The following is a 22,533-nucleotide window of genomic DNA, read 5'->3' as shown; positions in this document are numbered from 1 at the left end:
AAGCATATTTCCAAAAATGAACAATTCTGTCAGTATTTAATCACCCTCATGTCGTTCCAAAATTTTATGACTTTCTTTCTCCTGTGGAACACAATAGATTTGAAAATCTTTTAACAAACGTTTCAACTGTTTTCATCCATACAATGACAGTCAATGGGGTCCAAAACAACATTAATTGAACCTTTCATAACATGAACTGAAATTACACTGAGATTTGTCTTCATCAATACACATTAAGGATAGTTGAACTACCTTATGAAAATTCCACCAGATGTTGAGTTAACTGCAGTCTAAATGTATCTGCAATGAAGCGGTGGGGAAATAGCCAAAAGTTAATGAAGCTCTGTCTGTCTGTGAAAAAACGCTACACTTCCATAGCTCTAGCCATTCAATAACACTCCTCATAGTGAACACATTGAACTTTCTGCTGCAGTTATGTTTATGTTTGCATATGTGAAGCTCATAATGAACAACATGTTTTCAGAGGTTAACAGCCAAGGCTGAGATCAGAGTGTGCTGTTTGTCAGATAGCGACCCTTTGAACCTTCTGTCCATTAGGAAGAGGCGTGTAAACGTATGGAAAGCATGAAACATATGGAGTGTGAACTGTGAAGAACTGACAGGTAGATGTGGAGTAAAATTAAACGGGCTCCCTCAAGGGTTTATAAATGTCTGGAACAAGTATTTAAATCTAAATTCATAGTATAAAGGACACATAATCCATAATGCAAGCTTTACATTTCATTTTTTGCGCCCTGAGCATTGTATTACTTTTTTGTTTCTCTTCAAAGCCACAACAGATTTCTTTCTGAAGGTCAGAAAATGAAAGTCAATTTTTCATTGCAGGTGTTTGGGTGAATACACAAGGAACTTCATCAAAACTGTATTTTCTGTCATCCAATATTAATATTCTGAAGACATTTAGCATGACTCAAAAACTGTGCTCTGTGGATTTTAATAAAACGGCATGAAACTAAAGATAATTAGACTGCTGTGAATAGAAATGTGAAAAGTTACCTGGGTTTCGCTTACATAATTGTCACAGTACTTTACATAAGACTGTATGGTTTTAATCCTTTCATTTTGATAATAGTGAGAAAAATGTTCATTTTCCATGCTGTATTTAGCACTGGACTTGCATGAGCTGATTTAAATTCAGAATATGTTTTATTAGCTGCACTGTGGTTATGGCTCAAGATTTGTTCTGCCATCCAGAAAGTCAATATAAGGATTAGATTGGTATAAATTGTTGGTTTGTTGCTTATTTGCTCTATAGTGTGACTATAGGAAGAAGATTATTAATTTATGTCTAAATCTATTCAATAGTACTTTAAACCAGAAGTTTTTGCTTTGAACCATGTCTGACAAATTCTACCCATGTATGAACTCACAGAATCTGGCTATTGAATCAACATATTGCGAGACTCACTTACTGAACTGCATGTTCCAAGTCCAAGCAATTTCAATATATCCATTTTTATTAACGCTAATGTTAGCCTGCTAGCATTGAAAGCGTACGTCCCACCCTCCCTGCAAATCGGCGTCCAAAAGCCACGCCTACAAAACACATGAACGCGCAGCGAAACAACCAGAGGCAACGTTATTGGGTTACATCATGTGTCATTCACTGGTGAGGAAACTTTACAGTACAGTGAGTAACAGTACTACAATAACGAATGCAAACAAAACGGAATTAGATGCCGCAAGGATATGTCGGACATTTCTAACGTGACAGCTGATGAAAACTAGCAGCATTGAGCACAAAATTAACCACATCAACCACATAACAAAAATGTTTCTCAAGAGAATCATCTATTGCATCTTTAACTAAATTAACTAGAAGAAAACGGTAATACTTCATAGGTCCCATTAGATAGCGTAATTAACAACTAACAATACATAACCGTATTGCTTCATCTTTGTTAACGTTAGTTCATGTTAGCTAATGCAGTTAACAAATGTTACCAAGAAAGCAAACCTGTTTTCACCTCATATTTCCCTCTAAAAGGTTTTTGATGGGATTATACCTCTGAAAACATTTGAGAACACCGTGCAGGCTTATGTGATAATGAATGATAAGCCCTATTCCTCTCTTTCATTGCCCACATGACTGTTCATATGACTATTCTCCTTCTAATTTTAGTCTGAATCATCCATCATTACGCAGTCATCAGCATAAAACTGCATTACCCACAATTCCAATGCCTGCATGTCTCAGTTTGCACTAGTACATGAATGGAACCTTTTTATGCTATATAATATTGCATAACTCTCCTTATAGGCATTATTACCCCTGCAATCCTGCACCAGTGTCTGTAGCCATGCAACATGAGTAAACTTCCTTTTGCTCGCTTAGAAAGAGTGAGATCATTTCGTTCACAAAAGTCCCAGGACTTTATCTGATGAATCAAACAATGACAAAAGGGTTGAACGTGTGGAGGTGCCGGCCCCACGTTATTACAAGTTGGCGAAGGCAATATCTAATATCTCTTTATTTTTGGGACTACTAATACCTGTTGGCTTTTTTTAAAGAATAAAAGAAGAAAAGGTCAGAGTGCTGTTCTACGATGCTGGAGTGTAGATGAGAATGAGAGAGAAATTGTGTAGCGGCAGCATTAGTCTAATGTGCCTGTCTGTGTCCCGGCTATAAGGAGGTGCAATTATGATCTTATCTACAGTAACAGCTTCCTACTGCTAGAAAAACATCTCTCGCCCGGGCTGATTCGTTTTCATAAGGAAAGCAAGTGGCCCACTGTTGGCTCTTTTTATAGCTTGGCTGGTGGTGATTTGTCCAGGAAAGTGCTGGCCCACATGGAACAACTGAATTGAGCATTGTGAAGTTTGCAAACATGCACCGTATCTGTCCAGGGGCCCTGTAATTACCCATAGTGCTGTCAGGCAATGTTGTTGCATACTACTTTCCAGATGTTTGAGATGTCGGCACTGATGTTTACATGAGTTTACATGAAATAAAAAGTATTTCACTTAAAAATATTTCAGTGTATCGCAGCACATGCATGATTCTAATGCATAAAAGTATAGAAAAGTATGCAGTACTTTGTATAGAAAATTGCATCATTTTGCTAGTGTATGAACAGACTAATTTTATGGTTAAAAATGTTCCTTTTTAAAAGGTTTCATTAGTTAACATGAACTAACAATAAACAATACTTCTACAACATTTATTAATCTTAAACAGATATTATATTTTAAAAGACTACATTTTACTGTGAAACACCATAAAAAGTTTTTTTAGATGTTAAATGCATGAATTATACTGTACAGGATTATATCTTATTTACAAATAAAATGTATATTAAACTTAAGGCAATATGTAAATATTACAGTAAAATATTTATGAAACTTTTATATATATATTTTATATAATATATATATATATATATATATATATATATATATATATATATGAAACGCATTCCCAGATGGGACATTCCTTGTATTCTGTGCATAAATCTGCATGGAACAAGAAAAGTAAATATTTTTTAAATCCTTAAACTTTGTTTATTTCCCAGTTTAGAGGCAGGAAATTCTTGAAATTGCCATGCGTAAAAATAATGTCCGCGCCTGGGTAGGATCAGAGTTCTTGCATGGCGCTTTGAGTGTATCCGTTAGTGATTTACTCGCAATTTAGAGATGGAGCGCCATTGGCTGTGCAGCCTGTGACGTCACCGTTGTATTTGTCGCTCTGCTCGTTCTTTCAGCGCGCGCGTGTGGGCGCTGGGCTGGAGAGCAGAGCGCGGATGGAAGCGCTCCACACAGGACCTGAAGTTCTGAATGAACGCGCTTCATTTCTCCACACCATGGGAGACGGTTTACCGTCCGTAAACACCAGCAATGACTCTAAACGCGACACGTTGGATCCTAACTTATCAGAACAGTGGCTCGTGGGCATGGGAATCATCATGGGTCTGATAGTATTTGTCATTGTAGTGGGGAATATACTGGTTATAGTCGCCATAGCCCGGAATCAGAGGCTCCAGACGCTCACCAATGTTTTCATCGTGTCTCTGGCGTGCGCAGACCTCATCATGGGGTTACTGGTGGTGCCATTTGGCGCAGCCTTGGAGCTCAAAGGAGCCTGGATGTATGGAACGTTCTTCTGTGAATTCTGGATATCTGTTGATGTACTTTGCGTCACGGCGAGCATCGAGACCCTGTGCGTAATTGCAATAGACAGGTATATCGCCATCACATCTCCATTTCGCTATCAAAGCCTTTTAACAAAAGTACGAGCCAAGGCAGTGGTGTGTGGAGTGTGGGCTATATCGGCTCTTGTGTCATTCCCACCCATCCTAATGCACTGGTCCCGGGACAAAAATGATACATCGTGCTATGACAAACCCGAGTGCTGTGACTTTGTCACCAACCGTGAATATGCCATCTCCTCCTCCATTATATCGTTTTACATCCCTTTAATAGTCATGATATTCGTCTATGCCAGAGTGTATAGAGAAGCCAAACAACAGCTGAACAAAATCAACAAATGCGAGGGAAGATTCTACAACAATCATGGTACTAATTGCAAACCTAACCGAAAACGAACCACCAAGATTCTGGCTTTAAAAGAGCATAAGGCGCTGAAAACGTTGGGAATAATCATGGGAACTTTCACTCTCTGCTGGCTGCCGTTCTTCATCGTTAACGTGTTTTGCGCAAAATTTGTGGATAAGGAGGTCTTCGTGTTTTTGAACTGGCTGGGGTACGTGAACTCTGCCTTCAACCCCATCATATACTGTCGGAGTCCCGACTTCAGGAAAGCCTTCAAAAGGCTGCTGTGTTGTCCGAGGCAGGCGGACCGGAGGCTGCACGTGAGCTCGTGCGATCTGTCGCGCTGCGCCGGGGGCTTTGGGAACTCAACGGAGCAGAGCATGCTCGGGACGTGGTCGGAGTGTAACGGCGCGGACAGCAGCGACTGCAGTCTAGAGAGGAACGGCAGGATGTCCCATTCAGAGTCTCAACTGTAAAAGTACATCTGCGATTATTTCATCAATAATACATGAGCAAGAGTGCTGTTTCTCTTGGATATATCAGGTAATCATGGACGCGCTAAGAGTGTGATATTGCTTGTTCGTGCTTCAGACAAAAATTGGCCAGTTCGTATATTTCTTCTTCCCCACCGAAAATATTTCCAAAAAAAAAAAAAGCTTTAAAGTCACCATGAAATAAAAATGGACAATTCTTATATTTTATGGAATATTGCAGTATTCATTAAAATAATTAATCCGTGCATATATATATATATATATATATATATATATATATCTATATATATATTTTTTTTTTTTTTTTTTAATTCATGAGCGCTTGTCACATGACTTTCAACTTGGGCAAAATAACTTCTCTTGCAACAACATCTCTTCATTGATGACGTGTTTGCTGGCGTGAGGGCGGGACAACCTGTCACTCACATGAGATTGCAGCAATAGCAAACCACAAAATGTCCGAGATCCAATCATTTCCGATTGGACAAAATTAAGCCCCACCCTACATTTTTTTTTTCTTCTTCTCATTCAAGAAGTCTTTCACTCAGATCCACTTCACAACAGGGAAGAAAAGATTAGAGAAACTTCGGTTTCATGCCAAATTTACATTTTCACCAAGCAACGCACAAATTAAATTCGTGGAGCGGAGCAACAGATTTCCCTTCTCCCACTCAACTCATTTTGTAATCACTCCAGCTCCACTCCGGGTTTTTGTAACGAGTGGACATGGATCAAGAGAAATGCGCACTCGCTCCGCTTCCACTCCGACCTGCTCTTTCATGGACACAGGTAAGCGGAGTGACACAAAAAGCAAAGAGTCCTAGCACCGTTATTGGCACTTTTGGAAAGCCGCCCGTCTCAGCCAATCAAATCGGAAATAAATGTTAATTTAATATATATAATTTAATCCCATAATTCCCCCAGGTAAATTAGCACATGTAATTGGAGAGCCCACTGAAGCAAACTGCATGTTTTCTGAAAAAGTTAAAAGTGACATTATTTCTTATTTCTGACACAATTATCAGTTTGTCAGATTGCACAGTTCGTCAGTAACACCAAATAAGTTGCAAATAATTAAGCAGCATCATTTAATATTTTTGCTATTCAGCAATTGTGTGAAAAAAGGTATTGATAATCCAAGAATACATGGACATATTTCTATTTCGTTGCTTCATTTATTGGTCACAAATAGCATCACTGACATGTATTTTGATAATGATTAATATTTGACAGAGTATTCCTGAAATAAATTATTGATAGACCCATTAAGTATATTTATCAAATATGCAGAGGGGCAAACTGGAATTAAACAGCTCTGGTCATGTGACTGTTTAAACCAGCAGTTTAAAAATGATCACATTACTGTAAATAATCACATTAAATCAAGACAGTCTGCATATCCTTTTACACACAAATCTTTTTAGACCCCTTAAAATAAATGCAGATCACAAATGATAACATGGGATTAAATGGGTTAAAAACATTTTGCAAATGCAGTTCAAAAATCAATTATAAAAACTGATTTTTTTTTTTCAAATACAAACCTTTCAGTGTTTTGCAGTGAATAAATGGTAGTTTTGTCAGACTGAAGAAGTGTTTAGCTCTGAAATTGAGTAGTGGAACTGTTTTTCATTCTTCATAGCAATGTTTCTAGACATTGAGCCTTTACATTGTTTATTGGAATGTTTTATTCACGAATGTCTGAAAATAAATCTTGTTTTACCTCATTCCTGTATAATGTGCAAATTGTACGAGGACGTTGTTTATATTAAACAAATTGTTAAAATGTACAGTATTTATTTGATGCATTGTACAGCATATATGAAAAAGCGTGGCAATGTGATAATAAATTGTTAAATATACTTGTGATTTACATGCACCTTATTTGTGTCAAATGTGAGCTGCAATATGGGGCAATGAGCTTCTTGCAAATTTCCATTCTTTTCAAATTTCTACCAGTTACATATGTTACTAATCTGTAAAGATGCACACAAGTTTTGTTATAAATATATTTCCCCAACTTCACATTTTTACAGAAATAATTTATGTACCAGTGCCTCATGTGAAATATTGTACAAGATTCATCATGTTAACATCAAGTTGGCTAGCGTGCAATAAAACGTGATATTGTGAAAATGCACATTGCTTTTGTAATCACTTTATAATTTGTTGTGATTTCTGAAATCTGATTTCAGATAGTTGTTTGTTTGTTTTTTCAAGGCAAAATGTTTTCAGGCATACTACTGAAATGAGGGATCCGTTTTATGTCAGGAGATCTTTAACTTTTTTATTTAACACAGTTGAGATTTACATCTCAATATGTGAGTTACCCTCGTCTGCAGTTGATTGAAAGTAAAAAACAGTCCTTTTCAACATGGCTAATGTCTACCAAGGGCCTCTCATTAGAGCTTGCCTTAAATATTTATATGCTGACCTCATTTAGTTTGATCTGATTGCTACACTTGCATCACTGTTGGGTTTTCCACCATCTTAGACCGCATTGGACTGTAAAAATAACACGACACCGCGTCATTTCATTTCACATGTGCAAACGAACAGTACAAAAAGGTTCTATATAGAACCCCAATTAACCTTTTTTCTAATAGTTTAGTGTGTAGCGGCGGAGGGTGTGTGTCCCTTGGTTCTTAAGATTCACATCCCAAAGTGAACAGAAAGCATTAGGAAAACATTCTCCTAATGTTACAATTTCACGCATCAGTGAAGTGTTAGCAAAGGCTTTAGGAAATTATGGAAATTTCAATTTTCTGCAGTTCAGCTAAATTCTATGAATCAACTACATTCAAATAAAAGAGCAATATAGGCAAATTTGTTAAAAAGTAAAGTCCAGACGGCGCCAATGGCCTCATGGGCAGCGCGCCCATATAGCGCCAATGTGCAACCCGAGTCCCGGCCTGTGGTCCTTTCCCGATCCGTCTCCCTCTCTCTCTCCCACTTTGCTTCCTGTCTAGTAACTGTCCTATCATAATAAAGGCAAAAAATGGCAAAAATAAATCTTTAAAAAAAAAAAAAGTAAAGTCCAGCTTAAAAAAAAAAAAAAGCATTTACTGTAGCATTGATGGACATATGACGCAATTATGTGGTAAATTGTTTCAGTATATTGGTTACACTAACCTAACGTTAACCCACTCTTCTAAATCAGCATAACAAAACATTAATCACTACTAAATCTCCGACTTAACATTAATCTTGTACAAAAAAAAAAAAACAAATTATATAACACTTAATTTTATCATTTACTCTCCATTTAGAGTGCCATGGACAAAGCATGCGGGAAAATTTAAATCCCAGCCTAGTTTCAGTTAAACTTAAGTTTGTCTAAATTAAAATAAATAAGTTCATAAAACTCAAAACAATGAAACAGTTTAGTTTACTTTAAATATATCACTTCTGTGAACTTGAAAGAAAAATGAAGTGCTAAATACTCAAAAAAGTTAATTTGACTGAACTATTTTGTTTAATTTAAGTTTGTCCTACTTAAACCAATTAATTATTTTGAGCATTAAGGTTTACAGTGTAGTGTGATTTACTGGTTTCCTTTCTGGTCGTGCATAATTATATATTAAATTATATTTTATTGTTAATTGTTATGTTCCCAGAATAATTCTAGGGAGTGTAATGCCTTGTTTTGCTGCGTATCATTTTATTCCTTCTAGAAAAATCAGAAATAATCAAGTGCATTGTGTTTTGAAAAAAAAAAAAAAGCTTTTAAGGAATACATTTTATTTGAACTCACAGCTGTGTGCTGTTAATTACAAGAGGTTGAATGCTTTAAAATGCATTACTGCTCGGAGCTCTGTCCCCAGAGCCCTCTCACATAATACTGCCTCAGGGTCGCTGAATGCAATATGTCCGCAGCGCTTCAGCTAATGAACCTTATTTAAATGTGATTACCTGTGCTAATACAATAGTGCAGCATTTCACAACAACAACACTGCCCACATCATGAATATGCTCCTGGCTGCATGTCACCTTCTTATTAAAAACAATTTGCTTGGCAGGAATTTGTATCTGGACAGACGTAACAGATGAGGGCCCTTGTGTTGAAACAAATGGTGCACATGTGATTGCCTTTGGTTTCATTATCAGCGTTGAATCTGTTTCATTAATCAGAAAGCTTATTCTTAGTTTATCATTCTGTACCTGATGACTCTGACGTAATGACCCAATGTGGGCCTGCTTTTATTTGCTTGGAGGCTTGAATGCTGCTGTGCTCAAATCAGGAGAATTGCACTCAAACCCTGATTGTCCTAAGTAGAAAAGATTAGCTCACTGTGGTCAGTGAATGGTACATTTGCTTACTTCAAAAACGTTAAGTGTCTATTAATAGCAGCTGGTGGGCAAGTTCAAAAAGTTTTCTGAGCTTTGGCTGCTATTACACATCTTTAGTTCATATAAGGGCCACTTGGTCTGGAGCAGCAACAATCTTTAAACACGTTGTTTTATGTCAGCCAAAGGCTGCCATTAGCACATCATGGAGATAAAACGCTCTCGTGTTTTTCCCTCACACGTTGGCCAACGGCTTACACGGTTAATTGTAATACGTAACTGCCTTATGAGGTGTTGAGAGAACGGCATCCGCTTATATATACCTGTGCATGCCTGGCTGCCTTCCATACATTCCAGTGTCGGAGTTTCCATTCAACGGCTGAAGGACGCTTTCAGCCCATTATATCCACGCTCACACATGCTGTACTGCGAAGGGTGTGATGAGAACTATGATAATCTTGTTTATGGGACAAGATGTGATTTATCACACTGAACAGTGCTAATCTTGTTAGCTAAATTACTGGAAGTGTTCGTTAGCAAAGTTTTTTTTACTTTGTCACCTAAATGAAGGCGAGAAAAAAACATTCCGTTGAAGAGAAAAATAAAGCTGCGAGGAAAATCTATAAAAAAAATACAGTATAATTGATTAAAAATAATCCATTCATCAGGATTATTGCTCTCTTTAGCTGCACAAACTGAAAAGTGAACACCGAAAAACTGCAAAAATGCTTTAAAGGATTGGTTCACTTTCAAATAAATTTTTCCTGATAATTTACTCACCCCTATGTAATCCAAGATGTTCAGGTCTTTCTTTCGTCAGTTGAAAAGAAATTAAGGTTTTTGATGAAATCATTCCAGGATTATTCTCCTTATAGTGGACTTCAGTGGCCTCCAAACGGTTGAAGGTCAAAATTACAGTTTCATTGCAGCTTCAAAGGGCTTTAAACGATACCAGACGAGGAATAAGGGTCTTATCTAGTGACACGATTGGTCATTTTCTAAAAAAATACAAATGTATAAGCTTTATATAAACAAATGATCGCCTTCCATGTGCTTCCACTTTCCGTATTCTTCAAAAAGTTTACGCTGTATGTCCTACACCTTCCCTATTCAACATACAGAACGAACGCGGCGCCAAGGAAGTTTAGTTTTTTTTCTCTAAGTAGAATAGGGAAGGCGTAGGACATCCTGGAATGTTTTCATCAAAAACCTTAATTTCTTTTTGACTGAAGAAAGAAAGACATGAACATCTTGGATGACATGGGGGTGAGTAAATTATCAGGAAAATTTTATTTGAAAGTGGACTAATCCTTTAACAGTGGGTTAAATAATACCAATCCAAACACATCCTATGATATTAATCAGATATACTACACAACATAAACGTAATATTACAATTTACATCTGCACGAAATAACGTGCACAAGTGAATTTACGTGTCACGTGACCTAATATGTAGGCCTAAATCAAGTTGCGAATAGATTTACGCCATGTCGTAATTACCATAATTTCGAGATGGCAACATATGACCTTCTACTTGGAGCTGGTGCGCAGACTAATTGGTGTATGACGGGTCTCCAAACTCAGTCCTGGAGGGCCACTGTCCTGCAGAGTTTAGCTTCAACTCCAGTTAAACACGCCTGAACCAGCTAATCAAGGTCTAATTAGGCATACTAGAAACTTTAAAGCAGGTGTGTTGAGGCAAGTTGGAGCTAAACCCTGCAGGACAGTGGCCCTCCAGGACCGAGTTTGGAGACCCCCGGTGTATGACATCAAAGTACCGCAAGAATGATTCGAAAGCATATGGAGCCGTCTGCTCTGTAATCGCTCTTGCGGTACTTTGATGTCATACACTGATCGGTCTGTGCAGCACCTCTTTAAGTTGAACACTCCTTTATATCTGTAAATTATGTGTTTCAACGGCAACACTATCAACGCCTAAATGAATCAGCAGTGGTCATGTGGTCTACAGGTAGGAGCTCTCAGAAAATTCCAAGCTTATAAATTATAATTATGAGCTCTAAAAGGATGTGAACACTTTTTAGAGTTGAAAATCTTGTAATTACACACGGCTTTAAAGGTGCCATAGAACTTTTTAAAAAAAGATGTAATATAAGTCTAAGGTGTCCCCTGAATTTGTCTGTGAAGTTTCAGCTCAAAATACCCCATAGATTTTTTTTAATTCATTTTTTTAACTACCTATTTTGGGGCATCATCATAAATAAGCCGATTCAGGGCTACTGGCCCTTTAATTCTCGTGCTCCAAGCCCACGGAGCTCGCGCTTGCCTTAAACAGTGCATAAACAAAGTTTACACAGCTAATATAACCCTCAAATGGATCTTTACAAAGTGTTCGTCATGCATGTGGCATGCATGGATCGGATCATGTGAGTATTGTATACTGTTATATTGTTTACATTATAATGCTAATGCTACACTGTTGGAGAGATTTATAAAGAATGAAGTTGTGTTTATGAATTATACAGACTGCAAGTGTTTAAAAATGAAAATAGCGACGGCTCTTGTCTCCGTGAATACAGTAAGAAACAATGGTAACTTTAACCACATTTAACAGTACATTAGCAACATGCTAATGAAACATTTAGAAAGACAGTTTACAAATATCACTAAAAATATCATGTTATCATGAATCATGTCAGTTATTATTGCTCCATCTGCCATTTTTTGCTATTGTTATTGCTTGCTTACCTAGTCTGATGATTCAGCTGTGCAGATCCAGACGTTAACTGGCTGCCCTTGTCTAATGCCTTTCATAATGTTGGGAACATGGGCTGGCATATGCAAATATTGGGGCGTACACCCCGACTGTTACGTAACAGTCGGTGTTATGTTGAGATTCGCCTGTTCTTCGGAGGTCTTTTAAACAAATGAAGAAGGAGGAAACAATGGAGTTTGAGACTCACTGTATGTCTTTTCCATGTACTGAACTCTTGTTATTTAACTATGCCAAGATAAATTAAATTTTTCATTTGAGGGCACCTTTAACACAGCTAGAGTGGTGCAGGGATAACGTATTTTTGTATGCCAAAACCCGGAAACGACTTCCAGTTCCATCATCCTACAGTCAGGGTGTTTTGAATGGGTTTTTGGTTAAATGCTTGAAATAAGGACTGTGTTGAACACAAGATATCACAATCACGCTCATGCAAACTATTATAACTCGAACTTTCAGGGATAATGTTTTTGATCAAAGACTGAAAGAGTTGTCAAAAGCTTAGTGATGGTGACGTTGAAGTCATGCGACCGTGGTGTAGTTTATTTTTAGCCTATCGTTTAGCCTTTAACTTCCAACATTTGTATTTATGCTTCAAAATGTATAAAAGTTGTGAAGATTATCATGATGGACAAAATGTGTAAGAATCATAAGGTTTTTTACAATAATCCAATGGAGCCTACTAGGGTTGGCCCGATAGACGATGCCATTGTCCAGACAATGTTGAGCCGGCATCGTGATACCCACCCCAACACCAATGCAAATTTTGCACATTTTAGTTTTTTTACTTTCTTAACAAAAATATAAATATATAAATTATATAAAAATATAAATTATTTTCGTTGATTAAAATTAAAATCACTTTAAAATGACGGGACATTCTAAATTGGAAAAAAGAGAAATTTTTGGCAAAAGACAAAAACTAAAAACTAATAAATAATGAATAATGCCTCTGAATTAGTGCCCCCCGTTTCACAGACAAGGCTTAAGCCTAGTCCCAGACTAAAATGCATGTTTAAACTGTTTTAAATGAAAGCAACTTGTACTTAATACTTAAAATATGTCAGTGCCATTGTTTTGTCTCAAGATGCACACCAGTAATGTTTTATTCTGGCATGTTTATAAGATACTTAAATGTCCTAATTGAACAAAGGCATAATCCTGGCTTAATCTAAGCCCTGTCTGTGAAACCAGGACATGATGTGTTAATTGGGACGAGTACTATTTTCCTGAGTTGTGCTTTTTATCTTCAAAGAGATTCTCATTTTTATTAGTTTATTCAATGCTGGAGAAAAATGCCACTTTCTAAAAATAAGAATCTGATTATATTTACGTAGAGATATATTTGAAATACACATGGGTAGACTATCTCACAAACATTCCTGTTACTCACGACAAGACCTCCCAGTCAGTCGAAAGCATTGACTGAGGCTTATGAATTCTCTGGAGGTCTAAAAGGTTGATATGAGTGTCAGAGCACGTTATCTTGAAGTGCTAAAAATAAGTGCTGAGCGGAGTTTACGCAATGGCTCTTTGCCATGTACAGGATGTTTTAACCTGCCGTCTCTCATCACCTTCAGCAGACTCTAAAATGCCACACAGGTGAGATGAATTTAAAGCGAAGGGTTCAATATAATAAAAAAAGAGGGAAGAGATGTTGTGTTTAACAGATTTTAAAAATGTTAAATAGCCTGTACATGAATACGGATTCTTCAAATGGCAAAAACTTTTGTGCGTTTCATATGAAGACGGAGCTTCTGTTTGATAAACACATTCAGCCATTTCTGTAAATATGTCTATTATTAGTGCAGGCCGAAGCTAACAGGAAATGCACCACCTAAATTACTTTTCAAAAGTGAGTTTCCAGAACTCAATGTCCTGCAGCAGTTTGCCTAAAAATATCAATTGCTTGGGGGTGATGCAAAGTGCATTTGAAGAAGTAGTTTATATATTATTATTAGTATACCAGATTTGTAATAAAATTCTGAGAGCTTTCCTTTACGTTGACCTGCTCAATATCAGCGCTCTGTGTGTTTTGTGGGAAAGAGGATCAATAAGTCAAGGCCCAGTACACAGAAACTTTTGTTTTTGGACATCACCTGCTACTGTTACATAATGTTACTTAAGGCAATGCAGAGGAGACATGTGGTTTATTGTGCACTCACACACCCAATAAGTGACCAGTGACCCATGTCACCTTGTGAGTCGGTAAAAAAAAAAGGGGCTGAAGCTCTGATAGGGCTGCAGACAGCAGGGAAAATGAAAGATTGAATTTTTATTACTCCATTTAACTAACCATTTAATCTTGAATAAATAGGCAAAAATAAATAGGCTTATAACAGGGAGAAAACCCTCCCAGATCTTTCAGTGTTGATATATATATATATATATATATTTTTGCATATTTTTTTTTTTTTTAGGAAATTTTATAAAAAATATCTAGAATTATATTATTTGAAAATAAAAAGAAAATATTATAGATAAAAATAAAACTATATTTTACATATACATCATAGAAAATAGATAAAGTGTCAATCTTCCATTAAAAACTGAAAATGACTTGAGCGATTATAATATTTTCATTTTAATCCCCTTTAAACGCCATATATACAGAAGTCTCCAGAAGTTTAAAAACATTGGACCATTGTACAATATATCTACAAGTTTATAATCACAGTTTCACTCACTATACAATCAAGCAGAGCACAAGCTACAGACCAGAAACAGAATCAACACATGATTTTTTTCTTTTTGTCATCAGTTTCAATTCACCATTCACATACATACATACATACTTCAAGAGATCTTTCTTCTATTTTGAGACATTAAATAAATTATGAATGTAAAGTACAATGATAAATTATCGACAGATTAGAGCGTCTTCATTTTGCCATTAAGGGCTGTGTGTAAATGCTTATTTTTCTGCTAGCATTGCATAATTTCCTTTATCCTGCGTTTTTTCCGGAATGTGTGCAATGTGTTTGGGATTTGGGAGTGCTGAGAGCTACAGCACAGGCTGCTGATATGACCTTGACAATCTTATATTGCAGTATGTCAAGTTATTATAAACCCTTTATCACAGTGTATGGCATGATTTTACTTTCAGTAGCGGCTCAAGAGGGAGAAAACCTAGTGAGAATGGCACTAAAATGGTTGGTAAACCGGCTGAGATCTGCCAATCAATGCATGGCTGCCTTTTACAAGCTCTGAAAGGTGAACATGATTGAATTCATCAGCAGCATCCAATGGGGAAATTCTTAATCATGCACCCCTGCAAAAAGGGACGGAGTGAGAAGCAGAACAGTGATGCCTCAGGCAGTCGCAATTCACCGGTTGGAATAGATTCAGCTCTGCACGATGTTGCGTGCCATACGGTTACATCACAACGGAATTGGATGCTAGCGGGATATTTTGCAGGAGTCTTAGATGGGAGGCTGGCCAGGGTGATTACGGCACAGTTAAACAAACAAAAAGGGGTTAAAATTGCACTTTTGCCCTTAATATTTACAATATCTCCTTCATTTCACAGGGATGTTACACTCTACGTCTCTTTGGGGAGCAATTGAAAAGAAAGAAAAACAATTAAAAAAAAAGATGGAACATAAAAATTATTACAAGCTTGTTTCTACAGAAAACATATAAGCAGAGGTAGAAGGGGAAAAATAACAATAATATTTAATTACAACTTAATCCAGATAGAACAAACTGATAATAAAAAATGCAAGCTCCCTTAAGACTAGCCCTAGATGTATCAAAATTTCTGAGATGTAGTTACTTATTCTGATTAATGTGTTTAACTTCATAATGAGACAGAGCAAGAGCTGTATTTTTTGGCATGGCCATTCCCGCCCAAGTGCTTTGCGAGAGATAATGCTATCCGGGCGTAGCGGTAACCTAGCAGCAGCAGGAAAGGGGAATGTTGCCCACACTCCTGGGTCAGAGAATGTGGGATTACACACAAGGGTCCTTTTCATTACATAATACATTCATTAATTGGCACGTTTGCATGAGGGGGAAATGAGAGCGGGGAGGAGCGGCCATTAACCTGCGGCGCCGTGAATAGAGGAAAAGCCTCTGAAAGCCTCTAAAGAGCTGCAGAATCGGCAGGTCTCCATTAGTCCCACACATTTTGTTCTTCAAAAAGAGCGTGGGGTCACATTTATGAGAATAGTCATTCATCTACTTCACACATCAGATCGTTGGACATAGGACTGCAATTCTGCTCTGAACCTGATGAACTTGACTCATCAAGGCACAGGTGAGGCGGCTACATCACAGGGGATGGTGAAGAGAGGAAAGTTGGATGCTGGGCACGATGTGAAGAAAAGTGAGCAGAGACTCATTCATTTGTCACGCAAGTATCTCTGGCGCAGTCCTTGTCGTGAACTGTGCCTCCAGTGTATGTATCAGACTGAACTCGTCTGATGAAAAGAGCACTGTTTTGATCTCAAACGGAGTACATCGTTTTGCAACGGGCTCAGTTGAACAGCGTCTGGTATTTACTGTAACAGCCTTCCCCTCGAATGACTTCACTTCCTTCCGGCTGTATCATCCGGCACCCTTTGCTGTTTGATTAGTCGTTCGATCTCCGAACCCAGTGTCTGGAGATTTTCCTGTAGTGAGAGAAACAAATCAGACTTCTGTGAGGACTAGTGCTATTATTTACACTGTCATTCAGTTTATTCATATAAAAGGAGAGCAAAAAGAGGCACATCTGAGAGAAGCGAGCCTATAAGCTTGGATAATCAGGCAATTTCAGGATGTTTTGCTTCGAAACGGTCTGATTTCCTGCTCATCTCACCCTAAGACTGTAATCCTGCCATTGTGCTTTGAATGGAGCTCTGTAGTCCCCTTGCGCCCTGTCCTCAAAACATACTTTATTAATTTCTCTGATCTCCCAGCTGATGTGCTCCCTCATAGAGGAAAGCTGCTGTCCCTGTTGTGACCTGGATGTAGATCTATAACCAAGAACTGGACACTGCCGGCATGGGAATTCGCCCACTTACTCAACAGTCATCCATCAACACCAAATTTGCTTTTCTTCTGATAGCCATCACCAGGAATCCAGTTATGCAGAAGCTTAGTATAATAATAAATGTAATTACATCAGCGGATGCCATTGTGGAACTCAACACTAACATCAATATACCAACACCTAATTTGGCTATATATGGTCACACTATTGCAACTGCGAAAACAAATGCATGTTGTGAAAGTTTTGCTTTAAAACAAATATAGACCCCATGAAATCACTTGATGAGCCCAGTTCTCTCTTAAGTGTTGATGTACTTCCTATTGAAAAAGGAGGTTTGGGTGTGATATTAAAGGGCTCATCCAGGGATGCACAAAGTGATTTGAAGTGTAGCCAAATATGGTGTCCCATACTCAGAATTTGTGCTCTGCATTTCACCCATCCAATTGCACACACAGCAGTGAGTATTGAACACACACACACCGTGAACACACAGCCATAGTGGTGGGCAGCCATTTTTTGCTGTGGCGCCCAGGGAGCGATTGGGGGTTAGGTACCTTGCTCAAGGGCGCCTCAGTTGTGGATAATGAATGAGAGTTGAGGAAAGCACAGTTAATTCACTCCTCCACCTACATTTCCTGCTGGAACTGAGACTCAAACACACGACCTTCGGGTTAACAAGACCTAACCATTAGGCCACTACTGCCCCCATATATATGCATTGGTGCCATATCAATTATGGGGCAAGATTTACTGGTAACAGTCAATATTGGATTATCATTTCCGCTAGGGCTGCACGATTTATCGCACGCGATTTGGCAAAGGCTGCTATTATTTCATGCGTGGCTTGTCAGAGTTGTACGGCTCTGTGATCAGTAGTAAGTGCTTCTCCATCTGAAAGCCAGAGGGCGCTCTCGGGCAGAAACTGCAAATATGCCCTGCTACCGAAGTAGAACACGCGTCATTCCAGGAAATCCTACACAATCACTGTAGCTGAATAAACAGAAGATTGAAACGTTTTGATTGATTAAACATGATTAATAAACACACGACTGCCATATTCTGTGTAAGAAGCCACTTCATCTGACAGAAGGACGCTGTACTGTGGTTATGAAGTGAGTTTGGAGTAAAACATTATAAAATGTTTTCTTTTGTTGGACAAGATGTTAATAAATGCTTCTCATGTCTGGAAAGATGTTTGACGCGTGTTGTTTTTTCAAATGCACATTATAAGCGATTCAAACTTTCAGTTGTTTTCAGATGGATTAGCATTTGGATCCATAATTCATTGACAAGCCACGCATAAAAAAAAATAAATAAATAAATCGCAGCTTTGCGATTTCATAATCGCACTAAGCGCGATTTCAATGTTTTTTTTTTTTCAAATCGTACGATTAATCGTGCAGCCCTAATTTCCACTCTTTTTACATGTAGATGACATTTGCCATCACCAGTTAATCTTTAAAAACAACAATAATTTAATTTAAACACTGCTAAATGAAATTTTTAGCAAATGTGAAAAAACTAATACAGTATATTATGTTTTGATGCCTAAATTTGTATAATTTAAAATGATTAATTTTTATTTATAGTTTTTTTTAGATTAAACAGTATATAATTTAAATACTGGTTATAGCATGAAAATAATTATTGGCTTACAGAATTTTAATATTGGGCTTGCCGCTTGTTTTGAATAGCTATGACTCTGCAAAAATCAACTTTTAAAGAGCAGTAACTTTTATTGTTGCTTGGCGAAATCCAGTAATTTCAATAAGAATCTGCAAGTGATGAGGAAAAAGTTCCCCACACAGATTTCACTCATATTCAAGTCTGTCAAATTCACTGTATTGACCAACAGAAAGCCGCCTGGTCTGAAAGTGACTTATGTGTGAACAGTGCTTTGGCACTTTTTCACTGAGTGGTACGACTCGGCTGGGCTGGCTTTACTTTAGCTCGGTTTGCTTTTCCACTGCAATTTAGTACCGCTTCAAAGTGGGTAGGATTATAGACTTATTGTTATAGTTGTGCCGCCTCTACTGCTGTTTTGTTTTGTGTTTCGTGTCGCAAATCCAATGACGCTGGTAATAACAATTCTCTCTGAACATACAGTGATCTGCAGTGTTTACACGTCACATTTTAGTATCAGTACAGCTCCCTTGGAACCTCAGCCGAGGTGGTACCATTTAAAGTATGCCACACAGAGCCGTACCATGCAGTGGAAAAGCGGCAAAAGTGAGCCGTACTATGCAGTGGAAAAGCGCCACTTCATTCATGGCTACTGACTTTTGATTTTTTTTTTTTTTTTGCCTGCAAAATTTCGCTTATGTGACCGCACCTAGCATACAAATGTACTCTAGCTTATAAATGGCATTAAATCTAAAGTCCCAACAGATGCAGACCAACAGCAAAAGAGATGTTGGGTTATGTCAGATCAGTGCATTGTGTCAATGTTGGCAATGGTTGACGCTTGTTTTCAGAGTTCTCCGTGGTCCGTGCCTATCGGTGCAGTGTGAATTGGCCTTAACATACAAGCCACAAATCTCCCTTTTTGATTTCATGGGGTCTTTAAGGGGCACGGATGTCTGTCACTGCTGTGAATGGTGGCTCATACCTTCAGTGTGATGTTTTTGAGCAGGGTGTCCTCTAATACAGCCTGGAGTTTGCGGTTGATTTCCAGCGAGAGGTCGAGAGTGAGGCCGCTGTCGGCGGGGTGGGAGGTGTACAGCGATGCCATGATGCCTCCCCGTCGGCTCAAGTGAGCTTTGTTAAAGTCTGAGGCTTCTGAAGACAGAGCTCCAGACTCTTCTCTGAGCACGTAACTTTGGATAATCCTGCAGGAAACACAAAGGTTTAATTGCAGCATGCGCATACACAGCAATTTTAAGTGTCAATGAAACCAAGTCATAAAGGCCAGCCACACCATTATGAGAAGGTAAAGGTGATGTTACTAACGAACCTGGGGACAGAGGAGAAAAAGACGGCAGCCTCTAGGACCCCATTACCCGTATCTACCTCATCAGTGTCTCTCTCTGTCACTCACTTTCACTCTGAATGATAAATGAGTTTCACAAATAACAGATTAGAAGGCTTTGCACAGCTAAATCTCAGACAGTCTGTCTCATAAGATTTATTTAATGTGACATTTCATTGAAATAGCTTTTAAATGTCATTGTTACTTTTGCAGGAGTACTTCTAGAAAAAAATCCATTAGCCTGTTTTAATTAGTAGATGACCACTATATTCTTTTACTAAGAGTACATAAAGGACAAGTTTCTTGATTTTGATGTAAGACTTAAAGGCTGTCTGGTTTAAGGCTTTTCATGAAATAAAGTCTAAAAAAGATTGGTTTTCAATTAATCAAATTAAAATGGAAATAGCGGTATGGTCTTGCGTAAAGGGTAGACGTCATATAACTTTACATGAATGAAAACAAGGTTCAGAGAGATAAAAGTACACCACAATACAGGGAAAAAAAAAAAAAATTCTCGATTTTAATCAATCCTCAACTTTACTAACCATTATCGATTCTTAAATCCCAAGAATCGATTAGTCCAGTCTGTTTTCAGTTGATGAATGAATAGAACATTGTAGCGCTCCTCCCATCCAATAAATGGCAATAGGCTTTGTGTGGTGTTACTTTTGATATGAAACAGTCTTAGATTTAAAATTCTGTCCATTTTTATTACGAAATTAAAAAAATAACCATTTTGGCACTGTTTAATGTGGCGTGACAGATCGCTGTAGCGCCTCTGTTCAATAGAGGCAGCAGCGCGAACTGATCATCTCCTCCGCTTTAATACCAGTTACAGCGCGAAATAAACTTGAATGAACATCTGAAGGTATGTTGAAAGATACAGAACAACTTACTGAAATCCGTAACCTGTCTCATGGATTAGCTCAATCAGCATTTCAACCGCATTCAAAAACGTCAATAAAACAGCTGGTAAGCAATGTCACTTAACGTCACATTTATCTCAGAAAAACCATAACGCTAGAGGAGCATTTTGCCAAATATATGCACCATATTACACATTGATTATAATTTTTAATGTTCTTCAATATTTAATGCATGTTTGAATAAATCCAAGTTTTTATGACAGCCACCATTTAAAGGTGCTAAAGAGGATGTTTTGTTTTATAAATTTTTGCAATATTACGTGAAACTGTCTTTACTAACTGATAAAAGACTATTTATTAGGTGCACTGAAAGGAATAATATTAATATACATCATCTGTGCACGAGGTAGGGCCTTAAACATCAGCCAATCGTTTACGCGATCATCGTTTACGCGGTCTGTTCTTACGCATGCGCTCATTTCAAAAACTCAGTAACAGTCTTTGGATTCTCAGTCGATGAAAAAATCCTCTCTATCACCTTTAAATAGTTCAAAAAACGAATTGGAGAATAAATATAATTACATAATTGTAAAGTTAGTGTTTTAACTTTATTATTACAAAAAATTCCTTGGGTGTAATTTAAGTGTTTGTATACAAATCAGATATTTTAACCTTCAATATTATAGTAATGTAGTACTAACTGATTCCCATGTTTAGTTTACAGCATTAGCTTCCTTGAGAAAATTTTACTGTTCCTAATATATCCAAAATAATCAATATTGAATCGAATTTAATCGAAATCCGAATCTAATTGCAAGCTTGTGAATTGAAATCGAATCTAATTTTGACATTTGTCAATATCCAGCCCTATTTAATACACATTATAATTATTATTTCTAATTTCCTAGTTTAAATTGCATCCACAAATTTTAACCAAAATTTCAATCCTTAATTGATGTAATCTTATATTTTATTTTGTAGTGAGACCCAGAAAGAGAAAAACAATTGAGCAAACAAACTTCATACCCAGTTTTTTAGAGATCTTAAAAAGCCTCAAGTAATAAAAACCACAATTCAGTTTTAAGTGCTTCAATTTGAACCACAGTAGAGAGCAGATGGAAATCAGAAGTAATTATCATCACCCTCACTATTGTTGTCCATTTAATATGCTGGAATAAAAAAAGGACAAAAAAAAAAAAAAAAACAACCTGTGTGGTTTTCTTTAAAGGATTATGTTGTGATGTACATTTATCTTTCAGTCTCTGGGAGAGAGTTCTTTCTTCTGCGACGACTATTTAAAATCTATTTTCTCTGCAGTGACGCACGGCCCAAATAAAGGCAGAATTCAATTCTAATGGTTTCTTCAGACCACTGCTTGAGACAAAGACATTAGAAGACGTGAGGCTAAAGGTCTCTGCCTGAGAGGAAAAAAAAAAACACAATATAAGTGCTTTCTGAATTGATGAATTCACTCTCATTTCCCTGTCTGAATCTGAAATGAAAGCACTAGGGCATCTATCAAACAAACTTTTAAAACAGGGTTTTTTTTTTTTCTACCCTGATGACTCAAAATGTTTCAATGTTGTAATTTATCAGAGTGACAGGAAAGAAACCAGGGAAAATTCACAGATGCTTTGAAAAACAAAGTCTGTGTGATGTGCTGATGCTACAAAAAGGACAAACACACATATACATACACA

At 37.4% G+C, this 22,533-nt stretch overlaps 2 protein-coding genes across 2 annotated transcripts in view; one reads left to right on the top strand and one right to left on the bottom strand.

Moving 5' to 3' along the window:
- The first annotated feature begins 3,741 nt into the window (after positions 1-3,741).
- On the top strand, positions 3,742-5,243 carry adrb1 (adrenoceptor beta 1). Its single transcript, XM_067369312.1, has one exon. The coding sequence runs from the start codon at positions 3,762-3,764 to the stop codon at positions 4,983-4,985; it is 1,224 nt and encodes a 407-aa protein (XP_067225413.1). The 5' UTR covers positions 3,742-3,761; the 3' UTR covers positions 4,986-5,243.
- A 9,374-nt stretch (positions 5,244-14,617) lies between these two features.
- The window catches only part of ccdc186 (coiled-coil domain-containing protein 186), a 28,788-nt gene continuing 20,872 nt past the window's right edge, over positions 14,618-22,533 (bottom strand). Inside the window, exons 15-16 of the mRNA XM_067369324.1 lie at positions 19,608-19,827; positions 14,618-16,637 (exon numbers count right to left, since the gene is read on the bottom strand). Of these exons, the coding sequence (XP_067225425.1) occupies positions 16,554-16,637; positions 19,608-19,827 (304 nt within the window). The 3' untranslated portion in view covers positions 14,618-16,553. The remainder of the gene's footprint in view (positions 16,638-19,607; positions 19,828-22,533) is intronic.

Source organism: Chanodichthys erythropterus, chromosome 19, assembly GCF_024489055.1.
Source record: "Chanodichthys erythropterus isolate Z2021 chromosome 19, ASM2448905v1, whole genome shotgun sequence".
NCBI classification, from domain to species: domain Eukaryota; kingdom Metazoa; phylum Chordata; class Actinopteri; order Cypriniformes; family Xenocyprididae; genus Chanodichthys; species Chanodichthys erythropterus.
Note: the sequence above shows the minus strand (reverse complement) of the source record. Positions and strands in the feature narration are given on the sequence as shown.

What these genes read in the sequence shown, in the direction of transcription:
- adrb1 (XM_067369312.1), top strand. Translation starts at nt 3,762, where the DNA reads ATGGAAGCGCTCCACACAGGACCTGAAGTTCTGAATGAACGCGCTTCA.